Source organism: Lipotes vexillifer, unplaced genomic scaffold, assembly GCF_000442215.2.
Source record: "Lipotes vexillifer unplaced genomic scaffold, Lipotes_vexillifer_v1.1 scaffold440, whole genome shotgun sequence".
Classification (NCBI taxonomy): Eukaryota; Metazoa; Chordata; class Mammalia; order Artiodactyla; family Lipotidae; genus Lipotes; species Lipotes vexillifer.
The window spans coordinates 916,295-942,212 of record NW_006778543.1 but is presented as its reverse complement, the minus strand read 5'-3'; the positions used below and the strand labels follow the sequence as shown (position 1 = coordinate 942,212).

At 38.8% G+C, this 25,918-nt stretch overlaps 1 protein-coding gene across 1 annotated transcript in view; it reads left to right on the top strand.

The window, feature by feature from the left end:
- Positions 1-25,918, top strand: part of COL14A1 (collagen type XIV alpha 1 chain) — a 231,472-nt gene that overhangs the window by 102,660 nt on the left and 102,894 nt on the right. Inside the window, exons 21-24 of the mRNA XM_007451664.1 lie at positions 1,471-1,620; positions 4,736-4,852; positions 12,419-12,565; positions 16,625-16,681. Of these exons, the coding sequence (XP_007451726.1) occupies positions 1,471-1,620; positions 4,736-4,852; positions 12,419-12,565; positions 16,625-16,681 (471 nt within the window). The remainder of the gene's footprint in view (positions 1-1,470; positions 1,621-4,735; positions 4,853-12,418; positions 12,566-16,624; positions 16,682-25,918) is intronic.

Genomic DNA, 25,918 nt, shown 5'->3' with positions numbered 1-25,918 from the left:
GGAAAGGGTTCTCCTATTATTTTTCTTGATTTGGCAGGAAAATTTAAAAGTCATCCTCTGGGTCATTAAAAAGCTCTTTCTGCCCTCAAAAACTCTGTGAGTCTCAATCTGTCATCTGAGATGTAGCTCTTGCCTCTAAAACACCTTCCAGACTTTTCTATCGTGTCCCATTATCTAGGTCCATACAGTTAAAATACTCCACCTCCAATTTCTCCAGACAAACATATCTATGAACCATAAAAATGAAATAGCAAGAATATACCATGAATGCACTAGCCTGCTCAAGACTGATGCCTTGGCATCCAACACCAACTTTTTTGTTTCTTTTCTTTAGGCCTGAGGCGTGTGTTCATTTGCAAAACAGCCCTGCTGAATTTCTTCTTTGGGCCATTCTATAAATACTTACCAGATTTTCTGAGGGAAAATAGCTTTGTTTTAGGCCAGTGGTTCTTAACTGGTACAGTTTTGCTGCCCAACAGAGATATTTTGGTTGTCTACGTTCTGTCCCAACTTGGGGTGTAGGGAGTTGCTGTTGGCCTCTAGCAGGTACAGTTAAGCATCTTACAAGTCACTGTAGGCAACTTGCTCCCCCATTGCTCCAGAATAAAAAATTATCTAGCCCAAAATGTCAACAGTGCTGAGGTTGAAAAATCCGGTTCTAGGTCAAGTGGAAGAACTGTATGATGTCATTTGCATTGAGAGTTGGGGGTGTGGGAAAATCTCTACTGAGATAACACATACATACAGAAAAATATAAACATATTGTTGGAAGGAGGGGGCTCTGGAGTAAAGTGATAAGTATTTTAGGAACTTATTAAGTCAAAGCGCTCAAAGAATGAGCACATAGGGGAAGAGGCAGGAGGTAAATACACTTGTATAGGACACATAGCATGGAGTGTTTTTAATGATCAGAGATTCCTCTGGGTTGAAACAGAGATGAAAATGTAGAAGCCCAAAGAAGCCAGATAGTCAAGGGCCTTGGAGTACAAGTGTCATCTGTCTGGTCTTAAAAAGCATAAGAGGAGTGGATAAAGCCCATAATGGTAACATATATGCTGGTCCCCCATGTGGCAAGGTATGGCATAGTGTCCATGATAAAATTTGCTGCTAAGGCCACTTGCATGCTGTCCGGGGACAAAGCTGGGTGTCTGAGGTGGGGTAACTGAAAATGACTTGTGTTTAGCACATGCCCCAAAGCCTATGACAACATAGGAGCTCCACTGTGAAGGCCTCACACTATGGCGGGTGGTGGATTGTGGGGTGGGCCAGCTTCTTCAAGTACTAGGGGAAGAACTCGTTGCCTAAAAAGAGCCTTAGGCTGGGCGTCAGGTATGTAAGTCTTGGAGCTAAATGGGGCTAGATCCAAACCCCAGCTCTGCTGTTTGCCTTTGGGGCAATCTGAAACACAGTGGAGGAGTGTTTCCATTTTTCCACATTCTGTTATAACTGAAATACGCTCTTTCTTCTTAGTTGCTGGCCCAACGCTGGAAACATTCGTAGGGGCTAACATTAACACCATCCTTATTACAAACCTCCTCAGTGGAATGGACTACAACGTGAAAATATTTGCTTCCCAGGCCTCAGGTTTCAGCGACGCTCTAACAGGCGTGGTGAAAACACGTAAGACTGATGTCCTGTCATTTCATCCCCTACATGTGGTTTTGCTGCTCTGTTTTCCCTATAACTCAACCCCTGCTTCAACTTGGTGGTTGGTTTTTCTTTTCCTCAGCCTTGCCCTTTCTGGATGGTGTTTCGTGGAAAGAAAGGTGTGCTCCTTACTCAGGGCTATAGTTCAGAGTCCTAGTTGGCAGACGGAATGTCAGAACCTGGCATTCCAATATATTTAATGGTGGTGGATGGGATTTCCTTCTGGGAAGTCTTTGTTGGTATTTTTCAAATTAGGTGAAATTTTCCAACCACCCTGTATAGCCCGATGCGGCCAAAACCCATCGAAGTTGAGCCAGGGGGAAATTTGCCTTTTCTCAAAGCCTTTGCCCCTCCTCCCTCTCTCTCTCTCTCTCTCTCTCTCTCTCTCTCTCTCTCACACACACACACACACACACACACACACACACACACACACACACACACCATCCATAAAAGATACTTGCACCACTCAAAAGACTTCCTTCTCTATCTTTTAAGGGTTTACATGCTGTCTGCTCACCATCTGGGACTTCTCCTTGGCATGCACCACTCGCAGACACCCATGGCATAATGCAGTGTTTTCCAACTCTAGCACATATGTTCCATATTCCTGACGTTTGTTATGCTTCCACACCATCTGTTTAATATATTTCTTTAAATGGACTTACAGTTTCTGTTTTTTTTTTTTACTCAAATGCTTTTAAAACCCACAGATTACTCTAAACAGAAAACCAGTATTTTCAATACACGTTAAAGGTTAATACATAAATGACCAAAATAAAAATGATTTGGCTGTGTGATCACTGAAATTATCCTGAGTGCTATCAACAGTACATGCCCCGCATCGAGAATGATCATCGTGGTATAATCAGAAGTATAAACCTTAAATCTTCTCCTTATTAGCTAAGGCCTTGAGCAAATTACTTAACTTCTCTGAGCCTAAATTTTCTCAACTCCAAGATGAAGATAATCATAACTGTTTACAGGCTGCTTGGCAGGATTAAAGAGATAATGTATAAAAAGTGTCTATCATATGGCAAGCACTCAATGAATAGCCACTATTATTATTGTAATAATTGTGCTTTATGCATTTGGGCCATATCTCACTCTGACTGCTAATCAAAAAATTAATCCAATAAAAGGAATTTGTAAGGATGAGGCATATATTAGGCCAAACCCCAAGCCACCAATTTCTGGCAACTATGTTTTATATAGGGCCTATCCTTTCATTAGAGAAAGCTTCCTGAATTCTCTTTTATGGAATATCTTTAGATTTTAAAGGCTAGATATGGAATCAGTTTAATCTCAGAAGAAATAGTCTCTGTCTTCAACAGACCTAGGAAGGCTTTGGCCTGTGGTTCTGATCTCGTACTTGGCTGTTGAAATGATACTGTTTTAGGTACTACTGTAAACTGCAAGTAATTTCCCTGTGTTGTGCCATTGTAGCAACCCCTCAGTCCCTCCTTAGGAACAGCTTGGAGTCCCCTGTACATTTCCCTACCCTTTCTTACCTCCCTCCTCTAGTTTATCTTCATTTTCCTCTGCAGATTACCCTTTCTGTTTGTGCCGTGTTTTATGTCCATGATGTTCTATTGGTCTTTCTTCTTACTCTTTCTTGCCCCTTTTTAACCTCCTTTCTCTGCTCCCCTCTTTCTTCTGTTTCATTGCTCTTCTCCCCTTTAATAAATGTGGTGATTATTTCCAAATATATTTTAAAAGACTGAGGGTATTGAGCTGTTTTATAGTCTACCCTTAAAGTAAAAATTAGATTGGCTTATTATTTGTTTTCTCTCTTTCTCCCAAGCAAGATAAAACCCCATACAATGGCAAACAAATTAATTCAAGGTGTTTTTTTAAATTTAGTGTGGTTATATAAATCGTTATTGATTTCCTTTTTTGTTGGGGGGAGAGGGTTGTTTAATTGGCCTCAGGGAAGGCGGTTTTCCCTTGCTGACCTAACAGGAAGGAATAATGTCAAGATGCAAACGGTGATTAGTCCAGATTATCTCTACTGTCTTGAAAAGTAATTATAAGCTATTTTTAAACTTTATGAAGTAGACAAAAGAGAGGGAAAGTACGAGGAAATGATGTGGATGAAGCCAGAGGTCATTAGAGAAGGTAAACATTCTTAATTTTCTGCTTTTTCTGCTCGGACCTAAGTGATAAACACTGAATGTTTAGTCCTCTATTGTATTTTGGAGAAACAATATTTTTACTGCTTCCGCAAATAAACTCCCTGTGAATCATTTTTGAATATCCCAGTGTTTGCTCTAAGAGTATAAGAATCTGTGTATTTCTTTTGATTATTTTTTATCTGTGTAAAATCTTTCCTTTTTAAATTTTCACATATGTATCCATTCTCATTCAATCATGTTTTGAAGGCCAGTTCGTGTGAACTGTTCCTGTCTGAATAAGACTTCCCCTTTGTCTGCTTTGCTCTTCCCTTTCATTTAAACCATGACTATCTTTCAGTTGTTGATGAGTGCATATTGTATTAAACGTTTTTATTATAAAAGTATTATATATTAATTGTGGAATATTTTAAAAGCACACATAAATAAAGAGGAAAGATTTAAAATCACCCGTAAGTTTACTACCCTTGCTTCTGGTCTTTTCCAGAATATATATTTTCTTTTGTGTTTGCAAATAGCAGACAGACCCTATCATACATCATGTTTTGTAACTGCTTTTTTTTTTTGCTGTACGCGGGCCTCTCACTGTTGTGGCCTCTCCCTGTTGTGGCCTCTCCCGTTGCGGAGCACAGGCTCCGGACGCGCAGGCTCAGCGGCCATGGCTCACGGGCCCAGCCGCTCCGCGACATGTGGGATCTTCCCGGACCGGGGCACGAACACGTGTGCCCTGCATCAGCAGGCGGACTCTCAACCACTGCGCCACCAGGGAAGCCCACAACTGCTTTTTTAAGTCATAAAATAGTTCATCTTTTGTGCACTAATTTTTTGTGACTTGACGAATTTCCCACCACTGGCTATGGAACTTTGAATTCGAATTTTACCATGTTAATTCAGACTTGGGGACATTTGTGGCATTGTCTGCAATGTGACATAGTTATGTTTCTATTTCACTACAGTGTTTTTGGGTGTGACCAGTCTTCAGGCAGACCAGATCCAAACGACCAGCTTGTGTGCTCGCTGGCAGGTGCAACGTCATGCCACTGCCTACAGGATAGTTATAGAATCCCGCCAGGGTAAGTGCAATCCATCACATATGTTTTTGTCAAGCACTCATGTACTCTGTGCCAGTCACTGTGGACAACACACAAGGAACATTAGACGAAAGCATTCTTCTTGAGGAGGCAATATTATGTTATGGATCGTTCAGGGTTTGGAATCAGGACGGCTGGTTAAGCCAATTTTTTAACCTCTCCAAACCTCCATTTTCCCATCTGTAGTTAATGGGTAGAACCGTAGTGCTGATCTTGTGGCATTCTGCTAGGATTAAGCTCAGAGAATCCATGTAAAACATTTGCAGCAGTGCTTTTGCACATATTAAGCACCCAGGAAATGTAAGCTGCCATTGGTGATAGGAGCTGAATAGGCAGGACTGATAACATATGTTAAAATTATATGGCGCTGTTATGTTGGTCTTTACTCCATGGGGATCTAGGTTTGACTCGAATGTTTTTCTCAGTGGTTTTTTTTTTTTTTTTTTTTTTTACTTTTGGGGATAATTGATGAGCAGCAAACCCTCATTCAGGAGATGATATGAGGTATCTATGCTATCATGGACAGGTTCTTCAGCATCACAGCTCTCAAGTACATCTACAATTTGGGACTTGGCTTCAAAGTTGAAACACTAAAAATGTCTGCTTATTTTCACTAAAAGTATCAAGAAGAGTGACAAAAGACTGATTCCCCAAAAATGAGTTTCTAGGGATCATTAATCCTTTTTTCACATTATCAGCATGAGTAATATTCAGAAGATGAGATACAATAATGAAAATTACTTTAATCAGATTTGTATTATCAGTAGAAGAGATGTGTCTTGTTATTTTGGGGGAGGACATAGACACTAGAGAATCCCAGATGATTTTTTTAAATCTTTCAAACTTGCTAATAAGATCGTTAAATTTTTTTCTTTCTGGGTAAATGATCATGATTTCCCCATTTGAAAAAGCAGAAAGAGCTAAGTTTTCGGGTCTGGATAGGACTGAATTTAGTTCGTAGCCCACATCCCTGGCTATAACTACATTCAACATGCAGAAATCCCACTTTTGATCCAGTCCAGAAACTGGAAAGCACAGTTTAGTAGAGTGCTGAGAGTGTTTGGACATATGCTGAGAATACGAAAATAGGCGATGAGGACACCAGAAGAGATTCCTGCCAACACCAACCAAGGCATTGTCTCCGCAGGCGTGCTTAAGCTATTAATTCCTTGATTCCCTGCATGTGATCCCGTAAGGGTCTCTTTATCCAGACATTGGCTAAGCTTATGGGAGTGGCTTTAATCTGGAATAAACATTGAATAAGGGAAAGTCAGGACAAATCATATGGGTTTTGTGGTGGTTTTATGTGATTTATGGGATGCTTAAGCAGAATTAGATGAAAGATATGCAACTGTTTGAGAAACAACTATAAATCTTGAGGAGTTATGTTTCATTTATCTTTTTAAGACTAGCTAAGTCACACTTTAATATAGAAGGGTTGACATTTATCACATTTGGTGGTATTTGTTAAGCTTTAACAAAATAGTAGCTATAAAAATCACACTTCCAAACTACTCCAGAATATTTTTATCTTTTATATCATTTAAGAAGTTGGCATTGAGACATAGGTTCCTGTAGATATTCACTGGCTTTCATTAAAAATTGTAATTATGTAGATTGACATAAAGATATCAAAACTGTCTATCATGGGATTAGTGAAATCCACCAGTTTATTATTTTTTTTTTTAATGATTTTACTTTAGCATATTTGCAAAATGGCACTGGGATTCTTATCAGAGGATGTGATTGATGGGTCTGATAACATTGATCTGGTAATTTAAAACCTCAGTATGCTCTTTCTGATGCCCAGATTTTTACTAGCAAACAATGCAAGTCCCTATTTCCTTCTTCCAGTTAAGTCAATTTGTACTCTCCCAGGATTGTTTTCAGGCTGCCAAAAACCTCTTTGACTGAGCCTCAACAGTCTCAATTCAATAGGAATGAACAAAAGTGTTGCTCAATTTATTTTTCATCGGCACTTATAGCTGAGAGATTTCTAAGCCCAGTTAGCCTACATCTTATTCACTCAGGTGTCCAACTGCATATTATTAACCAACTAGACAGCAACAGATTCTAATTGATGTTTAGGGTGGGGAGATAATGTGGGGAGAGCAGTAGGGAATATGTTTAGATATTTTAACTTACACAGTTTAGGTCAGGGAAGAGTCTTTCCACGTTGGAGTGGGGAAGAATTAGGTTGAGTTTCTTTATCTCACAGAGAAATGTGATCATTATCCTGATCACTGCCTTCGAAGGACTTGTGATCAGATGCCCCTTCTTCCATGGGCACATGAGTCCCAGGGCTCCCGCTTTTTTAACTCTGTAATATCTCCCACTGGCTACATATGCTACCTCTGTAGAAATTTTAGCCCTTCCCCCTCAATCAGAGGAGAAACTAGAGAGAAATGGGACCCAATTCCTCCATGCGATGGAGAAAAGCCTCATCCCAGGCTGGCTTATTTATGAATGTCTCTGCCAAACTCCTACTGTTTGACAGGTAGTTTTCTCAGTGTGTGTGTGTGTGTGTGTGTGTGTGTGTGTGTGTGTGTGTGTATTTCCCATGGTCTGGTCAGTGCACTTTCATCCTGAGATGAAGTCGGTGGGTTTGCGTCTGCTCTGACCACAGCTGCTGGTCACCTTTCTTCTCTGGGCTTCAGTTTCTCCTAAATGACTTCTTTTGAGGCTTTCACCTGAGGTAATACCTATAAATTTCCAAGGTTTTGTGAATAAAGCAGCAAGGCTGTATCATTCAGGTTTGCTTGTTTTGTTTGGTAGTGGTAGAAACACGAATAAAAGGGACTTAAGCGAAAGGGTCAATTTCTTGGCTAACATACTGAGAAGTTCAACAGTATCTGGCTTTAGGCATGTCTAAATCTAGGTGTTCAAACAATTTCATCGAGATGAAGCCTTGCTCCATGCTTCTGCTCTGCTCTCCTCTGCCTTCGTTCTCAGCCAGATTGTGAGTTGGCCCCAGTCTAATCCAAATTACATACTCCTAGCTTCCAGCTTAATAGTTTTACTGAAAAGAGAACTCCTCTTTCTCAATTATTCCTACAAAAGTCCAGGAACTGAGTTGTATTGGCCTGGTTTGGGGTCACATGCTCCTAAATCTGTTATTGAGTTCAAGGGCATGAAATAAAATTATGGGTGAAACCTGGTTACTTCCCAGCCCTGTGTCTGGAGGGGTAGGTGGGCGTTCTTATTCAGTCCTTTCCAAATCAAAAAGACTCAGAGTGGGGAGGAATGGATTCAAAGAAAGAAAGATTAGATGCAAGACAGGCAAAAACAACAGCTGTCCTCTACCCGTGTAAATATTTTGACTTTTTTTTTTTTTTTTTTTTTTGCGGTACAAGGGCTTCTCACTGCTATGGCCTCTCCCTTTGCGGAGCGCAGGCTCAGTGGCCATGGGTCACGGGCCCCGCCGCTCCGCGGCACGTGGGATCTTCCCAGACCGGGGCACGAACCCGTGTGCCCTGCATCGGCAGGCGGACTCTCAACCACTGCGCCACCAGGGAAGCCCTTGACATTTTTTAATTGCCAATAAAGAGAAAAAGAAAGATTACCAGAAGAATCAAGTACTCTCAAGAGAGACTGAATTCAGATCTGCTTTTGAGTCAGTCATCCACTTTCCAAATTAAATTGTAGGCTTTTGGTTAATCGTAGGACAGACCAAAGTCAGAGACTTTGGGGTGGTTTTGAATAACCCAGAACCCCATGAGACCCTCCGTTAGTTCTGCAGATGCTCAAGAGTTCTGTCTCTCTGTCCAGCTGTTTCTGAGTTGAAGTGACACCGGAGGTTGGATGTAGTGTTTCCCTTCAAGTTCATGTATTTATACAGCACATGGACCACGATACTGTATTCCCTCCCTAATCACATTAACTTGGTGACTTTCTTTTTCGCCTGATTTTTTAAAGTTTCAAAGAATGCTCAACTTGTCTTCTATCTTTCGGTACCAAAATATCAGTTTTGCTGTGTCATCCATTAACAAGAATACAGAATTGCAGCATAGTGGAGAGCCTACCTTATCAGGGACCAGATCCCCCCCCAAATGATCATATGAAACAAAAACCTATTCTCAAGATTAAACTTTTTTTGAAGCAGTGATATTATGCTTGGGGGTCAGGGTATTTGAAAGACCTGGAGAGTGGAAGCATATATCATTAAATTCCAGCTGACTATCCTGGATCCTGGATATTCCTTGCTTGTGGGTCTCAGTAACCACTCATAGGACATTTGGGGGAGTCAAGTTGGTATCAGGATGATCCCTATGACAGTAACTCAGAGAATGTATTTAGCCTTGCTTCATAAGAATGAATGCACAATGACAGATTTTTTTCCCCCGTTCCAAAAAAATAAATTTAACTCCTGGCTTTTGGCACAAGGTGTTGAGGAAATTAATCATCATTTGATCGCATTAAATGTTTTTCTTTAAGGCAAAGCCATTAGACCTGAATCACACATGCCAAAAGCATCATGGATACATCCCCATTCATGTAACCCTTCTTCGTTAGCACTGGGATCAAACTGATTCTGTTTCCCATTAATTTTCCTGTATCTGTTCCAGTTTTCCAATGATTTGTAGATTTTTTGTTTTTGTTTTTGTAGTAGTAGTGAAGCCCATTTATATTCTATTGTCAAGGGTCTGTGACATGGGTATTCATGAGAAATAGAGGAAATGACAGAAAAGTGCATTTCTAGGATTGATTCCTGGAGAGTCCTGGAAGCTTTGGTGGAGATAGATAAAGATGATCCATGCATGGATTTGGGAAATGTTTGTATTACAGGTGGCTCACAGAAGCTTGCAGGAGGCTCCAAAGAGTGGTTAATGGTCAGAAGGAAGCCGCTATTATGGAGTTCTGAGCCTGGGAACCCCAGACTGAACTTGGACATCAGCAAAGCAGAGGGCAGGGTTTACTAATATTTTCTTACTATTAAACTCCTTTCACAGCAATACATAATCTCACAAACACCTTAACAATTTTTTAGTTCATTATTTTGAATAATATATGACACAGAAAATATTGAGGTAGACCTTAAGTCATTCCACATAAATACATTACTAGAGATTATATTATGTTCACTTTTGAAAGTCTTTAATATTCACAATTATAAAAATAAATTTCAAATTGCTTTCAACAAATGGCCTTAATTTAATTATATTTAAAAAAATCAGGATTTGTCCATAGACAAAATTTTAAATGACATATATCATGTTTGTTCTGACATGTATGTTATAATAAATATATTTTTGTTCATATATGTATTAGATATTATACTTTCAAAATAGCCCCAAATCACTTGTTAACATCTTCAAGTTTTATGCTTAAAAAAGCAATTTTTTTTTGCTCTATCTTTTTTAAAATTTATTTATTTTTTATTGAAGTATAGTTGATTTACACTGTTAGTTTCAGGTGTACAGCAAAGTGATTCATTTATATATATGTGTGTATACATATATACATATGTATACACACATATATACATATGTTTATATGTTCTTTTTCAGATTCTTTTCCCATATAGGTTATTACAAAATATTGAATATAGTTCCCTGCAACTGGTATTTTTTAATATTTTCTATATTTTGTTCATATTTAATAAACTATAAATAACATTTTGCAGGAGTTCTCAGAAATATGTATAATATCTAATCAATGTAGTTTTTAAATACTGGTTTTTAAATTCCTAGAAATAAAACTATATAAGGCTTTGACTAGGATGCAATTTGTGGATCAGATGAAAATCAATCTAGAGGGAAATTTGCATGGTAGTTTTTTTCATGGTAGCAGGGATTCTTCTTAACCAATTATCCATGGTTAAAAAATAAATAATGGTTAAAAAATAAATAAATAAACATTCTATGCCTATGAAAAAAACCCCATTTTAAATTCTTCAGTAATGGAAGCCACCAAGGTAGGCAGCTGTGTCCAATGGAACTATAAAGCACTGAGCCACGAGGACTCATGTGATCTCCCTACTGTCATGCTTACTAATTTCATATGCACTCAGCAGCTCTCCAACTCTTTCGTTTTGAAAAAAATTGTATAGTTAACTTATATTATTCTATGATATATTAATGGAAATTAAAGCAACATCCTCTGAGACTGGGCTTCAAGTTCTGAATTTACATTTCACTTCTGCTACTTAGTGTATGGACTTGGGTAAGCTACTAACTTTCCTAGCCTTCAGTTTCTTGTCTTTAAATTGGGGATAATTATAAATATTATAAGGATCCAATGAATTAATACACATAAAATCCTAAGAATAGTGCCTGGTACGTGGTACGTACTCACTAAATGTTGGCCATTACTACCTTTGCTCTTATTTTTATCATTAAATACCAAGCACTGAACCAGGTACCATAGTAAGCTCTCAGGAAGTGACTAATATAATTAATCCAACTTCTCCCAGTCTCCAAACCTGAGGGCAAGCACTAATTCTTCTAGGAAGACAAAGAAATTTTGCTGTGGATATGGGAATGAAGAAATTAGCCAACAGTTAATCAGACCTCCTAAATGCTTTGTCATGCCTCTGCCATGGTGGAGCCAGGACAGAGAAGGTGGCAGTGGAAATGGCTGTGTGTGGCATGTCTCCTTGGTAGAACAAAAAGAATATCGGAACCAGGAGTTGGGAGACCAAGATGTATGGGATGATTTATGGTCGTAAGCCACTTAAGCACCATGTCCTATTTCCTCAATTATGATTTTAAAAGAATAAAAAAGGATCTTTAAAGTGAATCCAAGGAATTTGGAGAGCCTCCTCCTAGCTTCCTAGCAGTCTCCTTTGCTATCGAAAGAAATCCTGAGTGTCAGTGAAAAATCAAGACTGAGAGGTATGAATTGGACAGTCCGGGGACACCCTGGCTGTCCCAGTGCTGTTCCAAGCTCTTGCCTGCATTTGTGGCAACTATGCAAACCGCCTGGACCCATAGATGAAGCTTCTGAGACCCTGGAAGCCCACTTCTTAGCCCACAGGCATGAGACCTGCTTAGCTCCCTACAATTTCTAACTCCATACTTATATCTTTAGGCCACTGGCAAGAACGGCATCCTATTGTATGGTGATAAGTTGTATGGGGCCAAAAGGATGTATCTTTTTATGTCAAGTTTTAATTGTTTGTGCTCTGGAGAATCATATTGAATAAAAGGGAATTCTAATTTTTAGAATTATATAAATATATATATATAAATATACTCACCTTGACACCTGTTCAAAAGGTCAATTAAGATGTGTACATATAATTATAAACATGAACAGTTCTCCATTTGTTAAAGGATTGACCTCAGCAGCCTTTTACTAGTCAGTCTCATTTCTGAACATGTAAAATGTGATTTTCAATTATATAAAAAAACAGTGGAAATGTTAACTCTTTAAAAAAAGATACACCCCCTCAAACAAGTTTAATTCATTCTGGAGTTATCTGAATAGGCCATGCATATTAAGCATTTTAGAAGCAAATCATCTACTGATGGCTGTTTTTCAAAAGTTTTTTAAAAGTTCATGTATGTGTGTTTTGTTCATGGATGTTTTGTTTTGTTTTTATTATAGATACACAAAAGCAAGAATCCACTCTGGGTGGAGGGACAAACAGACATTGCTTCTATGGACTTCAGCCTGATTCAGAATATAAAATCAGTGTTTACACAAAGCTCCACGAGATTGAGGGACCCAGTGTGAGCATAACGGAAAAAACACGTAAGTCAGGGCTTCCCTGGTGGCGCAGTGGTTGAGGGTCCGCCTGCCGATGCAGGAGACACGGGTTCGTGCCCCGGACCGGGAAGATCCCACATGCCGCGGAGCGGCTGGGCCCGTGAACCATGGCCGCTGAGCCTGCGCGTCCAGAGCCTGTGCTCCGCAATGGGAGAGGCCACAGCAGTGGCCCGCGTACGGCAAAAAAAAACAAACAAACACGTAAGCCACGCGTGTTCTCTCCTGATCCCTGTCTTCATGAACAAATGGTATTTTAGGCGTCCTGTTTTGGTTCAAAAATCTTTAGAAAAATATTAGCCATTGCTGTGTGGGAATATCTGTAATACAAATTTTGTGTGTCTTATTCAGTCCCAGAATTCCCTGCTTGTGGCCCACTAATGTCATCTGTATGGTTTTTTTCCATCCTCCATATGTTGTCACGGGGACTATAAGGCCATAGGATGGCAAAGTGCTTGAAACAATGACCTATATTGTGATCTATTTCCATTAGGAACATCTGTGGAATGTGGAGTGTGAAATGAAGTGTAAGGACTGGGTCCCGACATTAAAACAATGGCACATTACTACAGCCATGAGGGTGGGAATGGAGCCAAGACGTTCCAACTGGCTGACGCTAGACTTGCCTACTTAAGAGGCTCTCACTCTTTTTCCAAACTGGCTGGAAATCTGACGCACTGAAGGGAAAGGCAAAGTATAAAATGAAAACAAGGCACTTTTTACATGTTCTAAACAGCAAGGAGGGTATCAACTTCTTGGTATGTCAACTTCTTGGTATCCTTTTAATCAAGGATTCCTGACCTAGAGGCCACAAACATTAAAATGATTTGAATGGTAGTGAATTCCAGGGGACATTTGTGTGTCCCCAACTCAGTATCTTGAACTTAAACTTGAAATCCCCAAAGATTGGTATAGGAATAGGTGGTGGGCGATGGGCTTTCTTGGTAGCCCCTGTATCATGCATTTGATGTTTAGAAAGTTCTACTACCTGTGTATGTAGGCCTTTCAGTTGCTCTGAACATGAAGAAAGAAATCATCATCAATATATATAATCTTCCAACAGATAAGATGAAAGTATAGTTAATGGAATCATCTACTTTCCAACACAGAGACTTTATTTCATAACACTGAAATATTCAACAGTTTACATGACACATGTATTTTTAAGGTATAATTTACATTCCATAAAATTCACCCATTTTAAGCATACAATTCAATGATCTTTGGTACATTTAAAAGGTTGTGCAGCCATCACTACAATCCAATGTTAGGACCTTCCCATCAATCCAGAGAGCTTTCAAGCTCATCCCCAGTGAGTCTTCTTTCCTACTGTCTGCCCCAGGCAGTCTACTTTCTTTTCTTGTACATTTCTAGACATTTCATGTAAATGGAAATACGTAATATGTAGTCTTTTGCATCTGACATCTTTCACTTAGCATATGTTTTTGAGGTTTATCCACAATGGAGAATGTATCAGTTGTTTGTTGCTTTTGATTGCTCATTAGAATTTGTTTTATGGATAGAGGATTATATAATTTCAAAATTATTAGAGGCCTGGTAGTGCATGAGATTTAGAGTCAAATAGGCTTGGTTGGTGTCCTTTTTAGCACTGTGGCCTTGGGCAATTTAACGTCTCTGAGCTGCTTTTTGCTTACCAATAAAATTAAATACCTGCTCTCTTACCTCCTTTGGTGGTGGTAAAGATCCAATGAAAAGAGCCTGCTGAGGAACTTCTCAACCTGTATCTTATTGAACAGGTACTTTTGTTATCACCCTTGCTGTCTTCCCGGAAGTCACAAACTGATGGTCATGGGGTTAGATCTCACTGTCAGCTATGTTTTTCTCTGGGCGATTTTATTTTTTAAGTTTTAAAGTGTTCTTGAAAATTCAAAAGATCTGACAACACAGGGCACACAGATCCTCATGGTGCTACATCTACAGAAACTCAGTAACTGCTGTCTCTTTTAGACAGCGTATGTGCTCTTAAGTTTGTTATTCCTTAATGTTTAGGCTATGTTCTTTGCTCCCATTCATTACTTGACTGACCTCTAAAACTATTTGAGTTTGGGGACTCTGGTTTCCTTCAGATTCCCCTAACCTTAACCTCACAACTGTTAACTACCAGTCCAGGGTTATTTTGGAAAGCTCTGTTTGGTGTAAATGTTTTCCTTCTGTTGGGGACATGTGTCATCTTATAGCTTCTACCCACTGGCTCTAGTTCAACCTTCTGAAGCAAATGCAGATTGAGACTGTTCCCTCTTCTATGTGACAGCTTCTCACAGACTTGAATACAGGGACCATCTGTGTGCCACACAGAGAATATAAACACATGTTCCCAGTTCACTGTGGTTCTTCTTACCCAAGAGACTCTTAGACCAGATGTTCTGACCAAACATACTGATCTGGCTTCCAGAGCCACTCACTGATTTTGTTCTTGATTTATTGACTAAAGTTAGGATATGCCTCAGTTTTTCACATTAAAGAAAATGCACCATTGTAAAGATGACCCACTGCTTCCACAAATTTTAAGATAAATACATCTGGCTCTAGAAGGATTTTATGGTGCTTTCAAAAAAGTTTTGCAGTCCTAGTTTTAATATTTAAATGTCTCAAATGCTTTTACTTTTGAAACTTTTTAGTTTCCAAAAAATTGCCTTTAAAAGAAAAAAGTGATATTCTATATCTGTAATAATGCAACAGAAGGTATATATTGTGTTGTCTCCTTCCCTCTTTCCTCATTCTTTCTTCCCAGAAATACCCATTTGTACCAGCTTGGTCTCCTTCAAGAAATTCTACCTGTTACCTGTTGTGTGTGTGTGTGTGTGCGTGTGTGTGTGTGTGTGTGTGTAACCATATAGATAAATCAATATTATATTTATCAGTTAAATAGGATTTTTTCATTTTTCACAGATGGGATCATACCATGGTTTTCTGCTTCATTTCACATAAGGATTAATCTCAAACACTTTTCCATTTTTCCATATCAGTAATATACCTCATTCCTTTAAATGTTGAATCAGTTTACTCAAATAATATTATTTTATTGGCTCCTAGAACTGGAAGAGACCTTAAAATTTGTCTCTTCCAACCTTCCTGGCAGTGAAGGAATTCCTTTTACAACATTCCCAGCAAACAGTCTGCTTGAGCTCAAATCCTTCCAGCTAGTTGGCGCTTACTGTCTGCAGAGGCTAGACATTCCTCTGTGTGAATGGCTATGATTCGTTGAGGGTTTTCCCTCATATTAAACTGGAATAATAAAAATAATTTTCTCAATTTTTCTTAAGTCTTTAGTGTCAAATAAGAATTTAAAAAAAGAATATATAAAAAAATAATATTAGGATGTTTACCTAATGATGCCATAGCTTCCTGGTACTTTACCATGTGAATTGGTAAGAAAGTCACTGCTCTGATGTGACTATACCTGTGACCTTTAACCAAACCACACCTCCACGTATTACACAGATTTCTCATCCCTCATCATCCAGGTTAAACTGATCAGGACACACCGTAGCCTCCCAAGGTCCTACCATTTTGTTCTCAAAACTGAAAGTTTCCCAGACACAGTCTGAATGTAGTAAAGAGTAAATGAGATTCCCTTGGCAACCACATCCTGGGGATGCAGGGTAAAAAGGGAGAAAGTGCTATTGAACATGGATTGATGGTCAATCCTTAGGCAGAATGGAAATAAAGTTTATTATATGTGTGAAAGCAACCAGAGACTAATCTGAAATAGGCTGGCAGGGTTCCAGCCTTAAATCAGCATTAAAACCACTTTGTAGTTGACAGTTTGATTGCATTGACTCTCACTGGGTAAACTGAATTGTGGCAAAATGACATTTCAAGCCTTCAGTCTGATGTTGAGGGGATGGTTGGAACCAGTTTTCACAGGCTTTGGCTGATTTATAGTGGGTACTAAATTCACTAAATTCTCAAAGAAGACAGTTGTCAAAATCACTGACTCCCCTGAAGAGTTATGACTCCATGACCTTCCTGTCTTCGCCACAGATGAGATGCTTAATTGATGTTCTTTCTCCCTCTCCTTTACAGAATCACTTCCTACTCAACCACCTACTTTTCCTCCAACCATTCCACCAGCAAAAGAAGGTAAAAGAATTATACAATCATGATGTGATTTTAGGTTTTGGATTTCTGTTGGTATTGTTTGTTCATTTAAAAACCAAGGTATTAATGGAAGATATTTTCTCCTTAATACAAATGCTTATCAAACCCTTATGGGGTACAACTTTGCAATGAGTAGTAAATAAGACATAGAGATCTAATATGCAGTGTAATGAATAGAGGCAGCAATATTTTACTATAATTATGTGATGCGATAGAGATGCTAAATGTCATTATATCAACAATATTACAATATATAAATGTATCAAATTAGTATGTTGTACACTTTAACTTTATGCAGTGTATATGTCAAATATATTCAACAAAAATTCATCTAATAGTAGACTGTACACACAGAATAAATTTTCTAACAGAATTTCTTCATATTTATTTCATCAAAAATAGAGTAGTACATGTTTACCAAGGAAGAGTAGTTACATAATTTATGAGTGAGAATGTAGTTTATAATTCTGTAGACAAGGGTAACAGTGTTCCAGCTTACCTCCAAATGTCTCTCCCAGTTGTTTCTTTCTATCTTCATCACAAGAGTTTCTCATCACCTCTTACTTGAGCCATTAAGGTAACTTTCTAAAAACCTTTCAAAAACAGTAGTGATCGTTAATTTTTTTATTCCATTAATGAACATTTATTAACCCTACTATTCATTCTCAAAGCTCTTATGCCAGGTACTTGGAATACAATAACAATCTATGATTACTGCTCTCTGCTTATTTTCAGTATTGCAAGAGAGATAGGTGTTTGCCTAGGTAATTACCAGCCAAGGAAATGAGTTAAAAAGTGGAGATTATACTATGGTAGCCCAGAAATGAGAACAGTTAATGCTGCTGCAGGTTAATTACCTGTAAAGGAGGAGGAGGAATTTGATTTACATTTTGAAGAATGAGTTTTACAAGTAAATAATGGAGAGACAAGCACTCGAAGTCATGGAGTGATCTAAGCACATAATGTGTTTGGGGAACCATAAGCGCTTTAGTGTGACCCATAGAGAAAGGTGAAGATAGAGTTATGAAGTGGTTTGTGTGCCTGAATAAGGAGGCTGGGCTTTATCCTGTAGGACATGGTATGCCATGAGGAGTTTTATGAAGGGAGGGTGACCTGCAGAAATCTATGTTTAAGAAAGATAACCTTGGTGAAATGGGGAGGAGGGATTAGGGCAGGAGAGGATAAAGCTAGAACACATAGTTTTGGAAGACTTCTTTCATTTACCATGCATTTTAAAGTACCTATTACATGCCAGAGATATAATGAAAAATGAGTTGTTCCCACCTTTCAGAATGTTAGCAGACATATGGTCCATGCCAGAAGTTCCTTAATATTTGGTCCTGTCCAAAACAATTTGGCATGGACGAAAAATGCTCATAACATTTTGGATAGGATCAAATTTCAAGAACCTGTTGGTGTAGACCAAATGTCTTATCAACGTTTTGGACAGAACCAAATGTCCTGCAAGGGACAGGAGCATAGTCAGAGGGGTCTGATGCTGGAGAGTGTAAGGATCAAGGAAACAAAGAGGTAATGAGAAACTATACAAAAATAAAGCTCAACATCCTTCCTAGAATACCAGGCAAAGTCTTCAACGATCAACCTATGTTGTGGTATCATGTTCCAGACTATATTAGTTAACAGCACAATTGTATAACTCCGGGTTCTGCATACATGCCTTATGCTATCCTGCATCTTTTAATGCTGTTGGTTCTACCTGGAATGCCAGACTCTTTCTTCTTCCATCTTCATATCTAGCTTTTGCTAGTCTAACTATTTATGATGATTTTCACTATTGGAACTGGAAACAGAATCCTAATTGATGAATTTATCAGACAATTCTGATACAGATATTACAGGACTCTCTGAAGTCAGAATATTTTTATTTATAGCAGAACATGAGTATCATGCAGTCAACATTCATGAATGCTCATGGGAGACATGTGATTTGGAAGGGTCTATGAGGGTGAGGATTGACAATGTAGGAACATTTTTCCTGTAGTTTTCATCATGATGGTTTTAGAGAATGGGGCTTCTGCAACTTTAATGCATTATTCATCTTAGTTTCTGTTTGTCCTGGCTGTATTTAATTTAAAAGCTTGTAAATTTTTATTATTGAGTATTGAGTATTTATTGAACAAACATTGAGTATTTATTAAACAAACATTAAGAAACAGAAAAGAGAATGAGGTTGCTGGTGGGGGTTGAGGAAAGAGAAACCGAGGGAGAGAGTGTAAGCCAGAGAGGGGAGAGGGAGAGAGCAGGAGAGAGAAAGAGAGAGAGAGAGGGAGAGAGAGAGTGAAGTGCTGCAGGCTTCATATTTGACAGGAGGGGGAAAAAAAAAACCTCAGTGACAGTTCTGTGTTACTGTGTCTGGCTTAAAGAAAAAAATTCAGGACATCCAGGCTGAAAAAATTCAAAGCTCAGTGGGGACTACTTCTATCAAGAGAATTCTATGATCTGAGAATGGGTTGGATCAGTACAGGTGGTTTGAGAAGACACTGATGAGGACCATGGAAACATGGGAGAATACGTATGGCTTCTCTGCTTCCTTTGAACAGAGCTCTAGGCACCACAGGGCCACATAAGGAGGGTGAGGTTCCTGGAGTGGGCTATATTTTCATCACTGTTGAAGATTTTATGGAATTGGAGAAAAGTGGTGCTCTCCTACAAAGTGGGACTTACGAAGGCAGACCTTCAAAATGGCGGAGGAATAAGATGTGGAGATCAACTTCCTCCCCTCAAATACATCAGAAATACATCTACATGTGGAACAACTCCTACAGAACACCTACTGAATGCTGGCAGAAGGCCTCAGATTTCCCAAAAGGGAACAGACTCCCTCAGGAGACCTACACTCAGAAGTGGGGCCAAGTCCAAAGCTGAACACCGGGAGCTGCTCAGACAAAGAAGAGAAAGGGAAATCTCTCTCAGCAGCCTCAGAAGCAATGGATTAAATCTCCACAATGAACTTGATGTACCCTATGTCTCTGGAATACCTGAATAGACAATGAATCATCCCAAAATTGAGGCAGTGAACTATGGGAGCAACTGTAGACTTGGGGTTTGCTTTCTGCATCGAATTTGTTTCTGGTTTTATGTTTAACCTAGTTTAGTATTTAGAGTTTATTATCACTGGTAGATTTTTTTTATTGATTTGGTAGCTCTCTTCCTTTTTTTTTTTTTTTTTTTTTCTTGCGTTATGCGGGCCTCTCACTGTTGTGGCCTCTCCCATTTGCGGAGCACAGGCTCCGGACGCGCAGGCTCAGCGGCCATGGCTCACGGGCCCAGCCGCTCCGCGGCATGTGGGATCCTCCCGAAACGGGGCACGAACCCGCGTCTCCTGCATCGGCAGGCGGACTCTCAAGCACTGCGCCACCAGGGAAGCCCCCTTTTTTTTTAATATAATAAGTATATATTTTTTTCCTTTTTCCCTTTTTGTGAGTGTGTATGTGTATACTTCTTTCTGTGATTTTGTCTGTATAGCAATGCTTTTACCAATTATCCTAGGGTTCTGTCTGGTTTTTTTGTTTGTTTTCTTTTGTTTTTTAGTATACTTTTTAGCGCTTGTTATCATTGGTGGATTTGTTTTTTGGTTTGGTTGCTCGCTTCTTTCTTTCTTTCTTTATTACTTTTTGACTTTTATTTAAATAACTTTATTTTATTTTATGTTATTGTCTTTTTCTCCCTTTTCTTCTGAGCCATGTGGCTGACAGGGTCTTGGTGCTCTGGCCAGGTGTCAAGCCTGTGCCTCTGAGGTGGGAGACGTGAGTGGTGGACATTGGTCCACCAGAGACCTCCCAAATCCACATAATATCAAATGGAGAAAGCTCTCCCAGAGATCTCCATCTCAACACAAAGACCCAGCTCCCCTCAACGAACAGCAAGCTACAATTCTGGACACCCTATGCAAACAACTAGCAAAACAGGAACACAACACCACCCATTAGCAGAGAGGCTGCCAAAAATCATAATAAGGCCACAGACATGCCAAAACACACCACTGGACGTGGACCTGCCCAACAGAAAGACAAGATCCAGCCTCATCCACCAGAACACAGGCACTAGTCCCCTCCACCAGGAAGCTTACAAAACCCACTGAACCAACCTTAGCCACTGGGGACAGACACCAAAAACAATGGGAACTACGAACCTACAGCCTGAGAAAAGGAGACCCCAAACACAGTAAGTTTAGCAAAATGAGAAGACAGAAAAACTAACAGCAGATGAAGGAGCAAGGTAAAAACCCACCAGACCTAATAAATGAAGAGGAAATAGACAGTCTACCTGAAAAAGAATTCAGAACAATGATAGTAAAGATGATCCAAAATCTTGGAAATAGAATAGAGAAAATACAAGAAATGTTTAACAAGGACCTACAAGAACTAAAGAGCAAACAATGATGAACAACACAATAAATGAAATTAAAAATTCTCTAGGAGGGATCAATAACAGAATAACTGAGGCAGAAGAATGGATAAGTGACTTGAAAGATAAAATAGCGGAAATAACTACTGCAGAGAAGAATAAAGAAAAAAGAATGAAAAGAACTGAGGACAATCTCAGAGAGCTCTGGGACAACATTAAACACACCAACATTTGAATTATACGAGTCCCAGAAGAAAAAGAGAAACAAAAAGGGACTGAGAAAATATTTGAAGAGACTACAGTTCAAAACTTCCCTAATATGGGAAAGGAAATAGTTAATCAAGTCCAGGAAGCACAGAGAGTCCCACACAGGATAAATCCAAGAAGAAACACGCCAAGACACATATTAATCAAACTATCGAAAATTAAATACAAAGAAAAAATATTAAAAGCAGCAAGGGAAAAACAGCAAGTAGCATACAAGTGAATCCCCATAAGGTTAACGGCTAATATTTCAGCAGAAACTCTGCAAGCCAGAGGGAGTGGCAGGACATATTTAAAGTGGTGAAAGGGAAAAACCTACAGCCAAGATTACTCTACCCAGCAAGGATCTCATTCAGATTTGACGGAGAAATTAAAACCTTTACAGACAAGCGAAAGCTAAGATAATTCAGCACCACCAAACCAGCTTTACTACAAATGCTAAAGAAACTTCTCTAGGCAAGAAACACAAGAGAAGGGAAAGACCTACAATAACAAACCCAAAACAATTAAGAAAATGGTAGTAGGAACATACATATCAGTAATTACCTTAAACATAAATAGATTAAATGCTCCAACCAGAATACATGGGCTGGCTGAATAGATACTAAAACAAGACCTGTATATCTGTCTACAAGAGACCCACTTCAGACCTAGGGACACATACAGACTGAAAGTGAGGGCATGGCAAAAGATATTCCATGCAAATGGGAATCAAAAGAAAGCTGGAGTGGCAATTCTCATATCAGACAAAATAGACTTAAAAAAAGACTATTACAAGAGAAAAAGAAGGACACTACATAATGATCAAGGGATCAGTCCGAGAAGAAGATATAACAATAGTATTTATGCACCCAACACAGGATCACCTCAATACATAAGGCAAATGCTAATGGCCGTAAAAGGGGACATTGACAGTAACACAATAATAGTAGAGAACTTAAACACCCCACTTTCACCAATGGACAGATCATCCAAAATGAAAATAAAGAAACAGAAGCATTAAATGATACATAAAACAAGATGGACTTAACTGATATTTATAGGATATTCCATTCTCACATTCCATCCCAGAACAAAAGAGTACCCTTTCTTCTCAGTGCTCATGGAATATTCTCCATGATAGATCATATCTTGGGTCACAAATCAAGCCTTGGTAAATTTAAGAAAATTGAAATCATATCAAGTATCTTTTCTGACCACAATGCTGTGAGACTAGATATCAATTACAGGAAAATAATCTGTTAAAAATACAAACACATGGAGGATAAACAATACACTACTGAATAAACAAGAGATCACTGGAGAAATCAAACAGGAAATCAAAAACTACCTAGAAACAAATGACAATGAAATCACTACACCCCAAAACCTATGGGATGCAGCAAAACAGATCTGAGGTAAGTTTACAGCAATACAATCCTACCTCAGGAAACAGGAAACATCTCAAATAAACAACCTAACCTTACACCTAAAGCAATTAGAGAAAGAAGAAAAAAACCCCAAAGTTAGCAGAAGGAAAAAAATCATAAAGATCAGATCAGAAATAAATGAAAAAGAAATGAAGGAAACAATAGCAAAGATCAATAAAACTAAAAGCTGGTTCTTTGAGAAGATAAACAAAATTGATAAACCATTAGCCAGACTCACCAAGAAAAACAGGGAGAAGACTCAAATCAAGAGAATCAGAAATGAAAAAGGAGAAGTAACAGCTGACACGGCAGAAATACAAAGGATCATGAGAGATTACTACAAGCAACTCTATGCCGATAAAATGGACAACCTGGAAGAAATGGAAAGTTCTCAGAAAAGAACAACCTTCTGAGACTGAACCAGGAAGAAATAGAAAATATAAACAGACCAATCACAAGCACTGTAATTGAAACTGTGATTAAAAATCTTCCAACAAACAAAAGCCCAGGACCAGATGGCTTCACAGGCGAATTCTGTCAAACATTTAGAGAAGAGCTAACACCTATCCTTCCCAAACTCTTCCAAAATACAGCAGAGGGAGGAACACTCCCAAACTCATTCTACGAGGCCACCATCACCCTGATGCCAAAACCAGACAAAGATGTCACAAAGAAAGAAAAGTACAGGCCAATATCACTGATGAACATAGCTGCAAAAATCCTCAGCAAAATACTAACAAACAGAATCCAACAGCACATACACCATGATCACGTGGGGTTTATCCCAGGAATGCAGGAATTCTTTAATATAAGGAAATCAATCAATGTGATAAACCATATTAACAAATTAAAGGAGAGAAACCATATGATCATCTCAGTAGATGCAGAAAAAGCTTTCGAGAAAATTCAACACCCATTTATGATAAAAACCCTCCAGAAAGTAGGCATAGAGGGAGCTTACCTCAACATAATAAAGGCCATATATGACAAACCCACAGCCAACATCGTCCTCAGCGGTGAAAAACTGAAACCATTTCCTCTAAGATCAGGAGCAAGACAAGGTTGTCCACTCTCACCACTATTTTTCAACATATTTTTGGAAGTTTTAGCCACGGCCATCAGAGAAGAAAAGGAAATAAGAGGAATCCAAATTGGAAAAGAAGAAGTAAAGCTGTCACTGTTTGCAGATGACATGATACTATACATAGAGAATCCTAAAGATGCCACCAGAAAACTACTAGAGCTAATCAATGAATTTGGTAAAGTAGCAGGATACAAAATTAATGCACAGAAATCTCTGGCATTCCTATACACTAATGATGAAAAATCTGAAAGAGAAATTAAGGAAACACTCCCATTTACCACTGCAACAAAAAGAATAAAATACCTAGGAATAAACCTACCTAAGGAGACAAAAACCTGTATGTAGAAAACTGTAAGACACTGATGAAAGAAATTAAAGATGGTACAAACGGATAGAGAGATATACTATGTTCTTGGACTGGAAGAATCAACATTGTAAAAATGACTCTACTACCCAAAGCAATCTACAGATTGCATTCAATACCTACCAAACTACCAGTGGCATTTTTCACAGAACTAGAACAAAAAATTTCACAATTTGTATGCAAACACAAAAGATGCCGAATAGCCAAAGCGATCTTGAGAAAGAAAAACAGAGCTGGAGGAATCAGGCTCCCAGTGTTCAGACTCTACTACAAAGCTACAGTAATCAAGACAGTATGGGACTGGCCAAAAACAGAAATATAGATCAATGGAACAGGATAGAAAGGCCAGAGATAAACCCATGCACATATGGTCACCTTATTTTTGATAAAGGAGGCAAGAATATACAATGGAGAAAAGACAGCCTCTTCAGTAAGTGGTGCTCAGAAAACTGGACACCTACATGTAAAACAATGAAGTTAGAAGCCTCCCTAACACCATACACAAAAATAAACTCACAGTGGATTAAAGACCTAAATATAAGGCCAAACACTATAAAACTCTTAGAGGAAAACATAGGCAGAACACTCTATGATGTAAATTACAGCAAGATCCTTTTTGACCCACCTCCTAAAGAAATGGAAATAAAAACAAAAAGAAACAAATGGGACCTAATGAAACTTAAGAGCTTTTGCACAGCAAAGGAAACCATAAAAAGGATGAAAAGACAACCCTCAGAATGGGAGAAAATATTTGCAAATGAATCATCAGACCAAGGATTAGTCTCCAAAATTTACAAGCAGCTCATGCAGCTCAATATCAAAAAAACAAACAACCCAATCAAAAAATGGGCAGAAGACCTAAATAGACATTCCTCCAAAGAAGATATACAGATTGCCAACAAACACATGAAAGGATCCTCAACATCAATAATCATTAGAGAAATGCAAATCAAAACTACAATGCGGTATCAGCTGACACCAGTCAGAATGGCCATCATCAAAAAATCTACAAACAATAAATGGTGGAGAGGGTGTGGAGAAAAGGGAACCCTCTTGCACTGTTGGTGGGAATGTAAATTGATACAGCCACTATGGAGAACAGTATGGAGATTCCTTAAAAAACTAAAAATAGAACTACCATACAACCCAGCATTTCCACTACTGGGCATATATCCTGAGAAAACCATAATTCAAAAATCGTCATGTACGACAATGTTCTTTGCAGCTCTATTTATGGAAGCAACCTAAGTGTCCATCAACAGATGAATGGATAAAGAAGATGTGGCACATATATACAGTGGAATATTTCTCAGCCTTAAGAAGAAATGAAATTGAGTTATTTTTAGTGAGGTGGATGAACCTAGAGCCTGTCATACAGAGTGAAGTAAGTCAGAAAGAGAAAAATAAATATAGTATGCTAACACATATGTAGAATCTAAAAAAAGAAAAATGGTTCTGAAGAACCTATGCCCAAGACAGGAATAAAGATGCAGATGTAGAGAATGGACTTGAGGACACGGGGTTGGGGGGGGTGGCGGGGGGAAGGGTAAGCTGATATGAAGTGAGAGTGGCACGGACTTATATACACTACCAAATGTAAAATAGATAGCTAGTGGGAAGCACCTGATTAGCACAGGGAGATCAGCTAGGTGCTTTGTGACCACCTAGAGGGGTGGGTTAGGGAGGGTGGGAGGCAGATGCAATGGGGAGGAGATATGGGGATATATTCA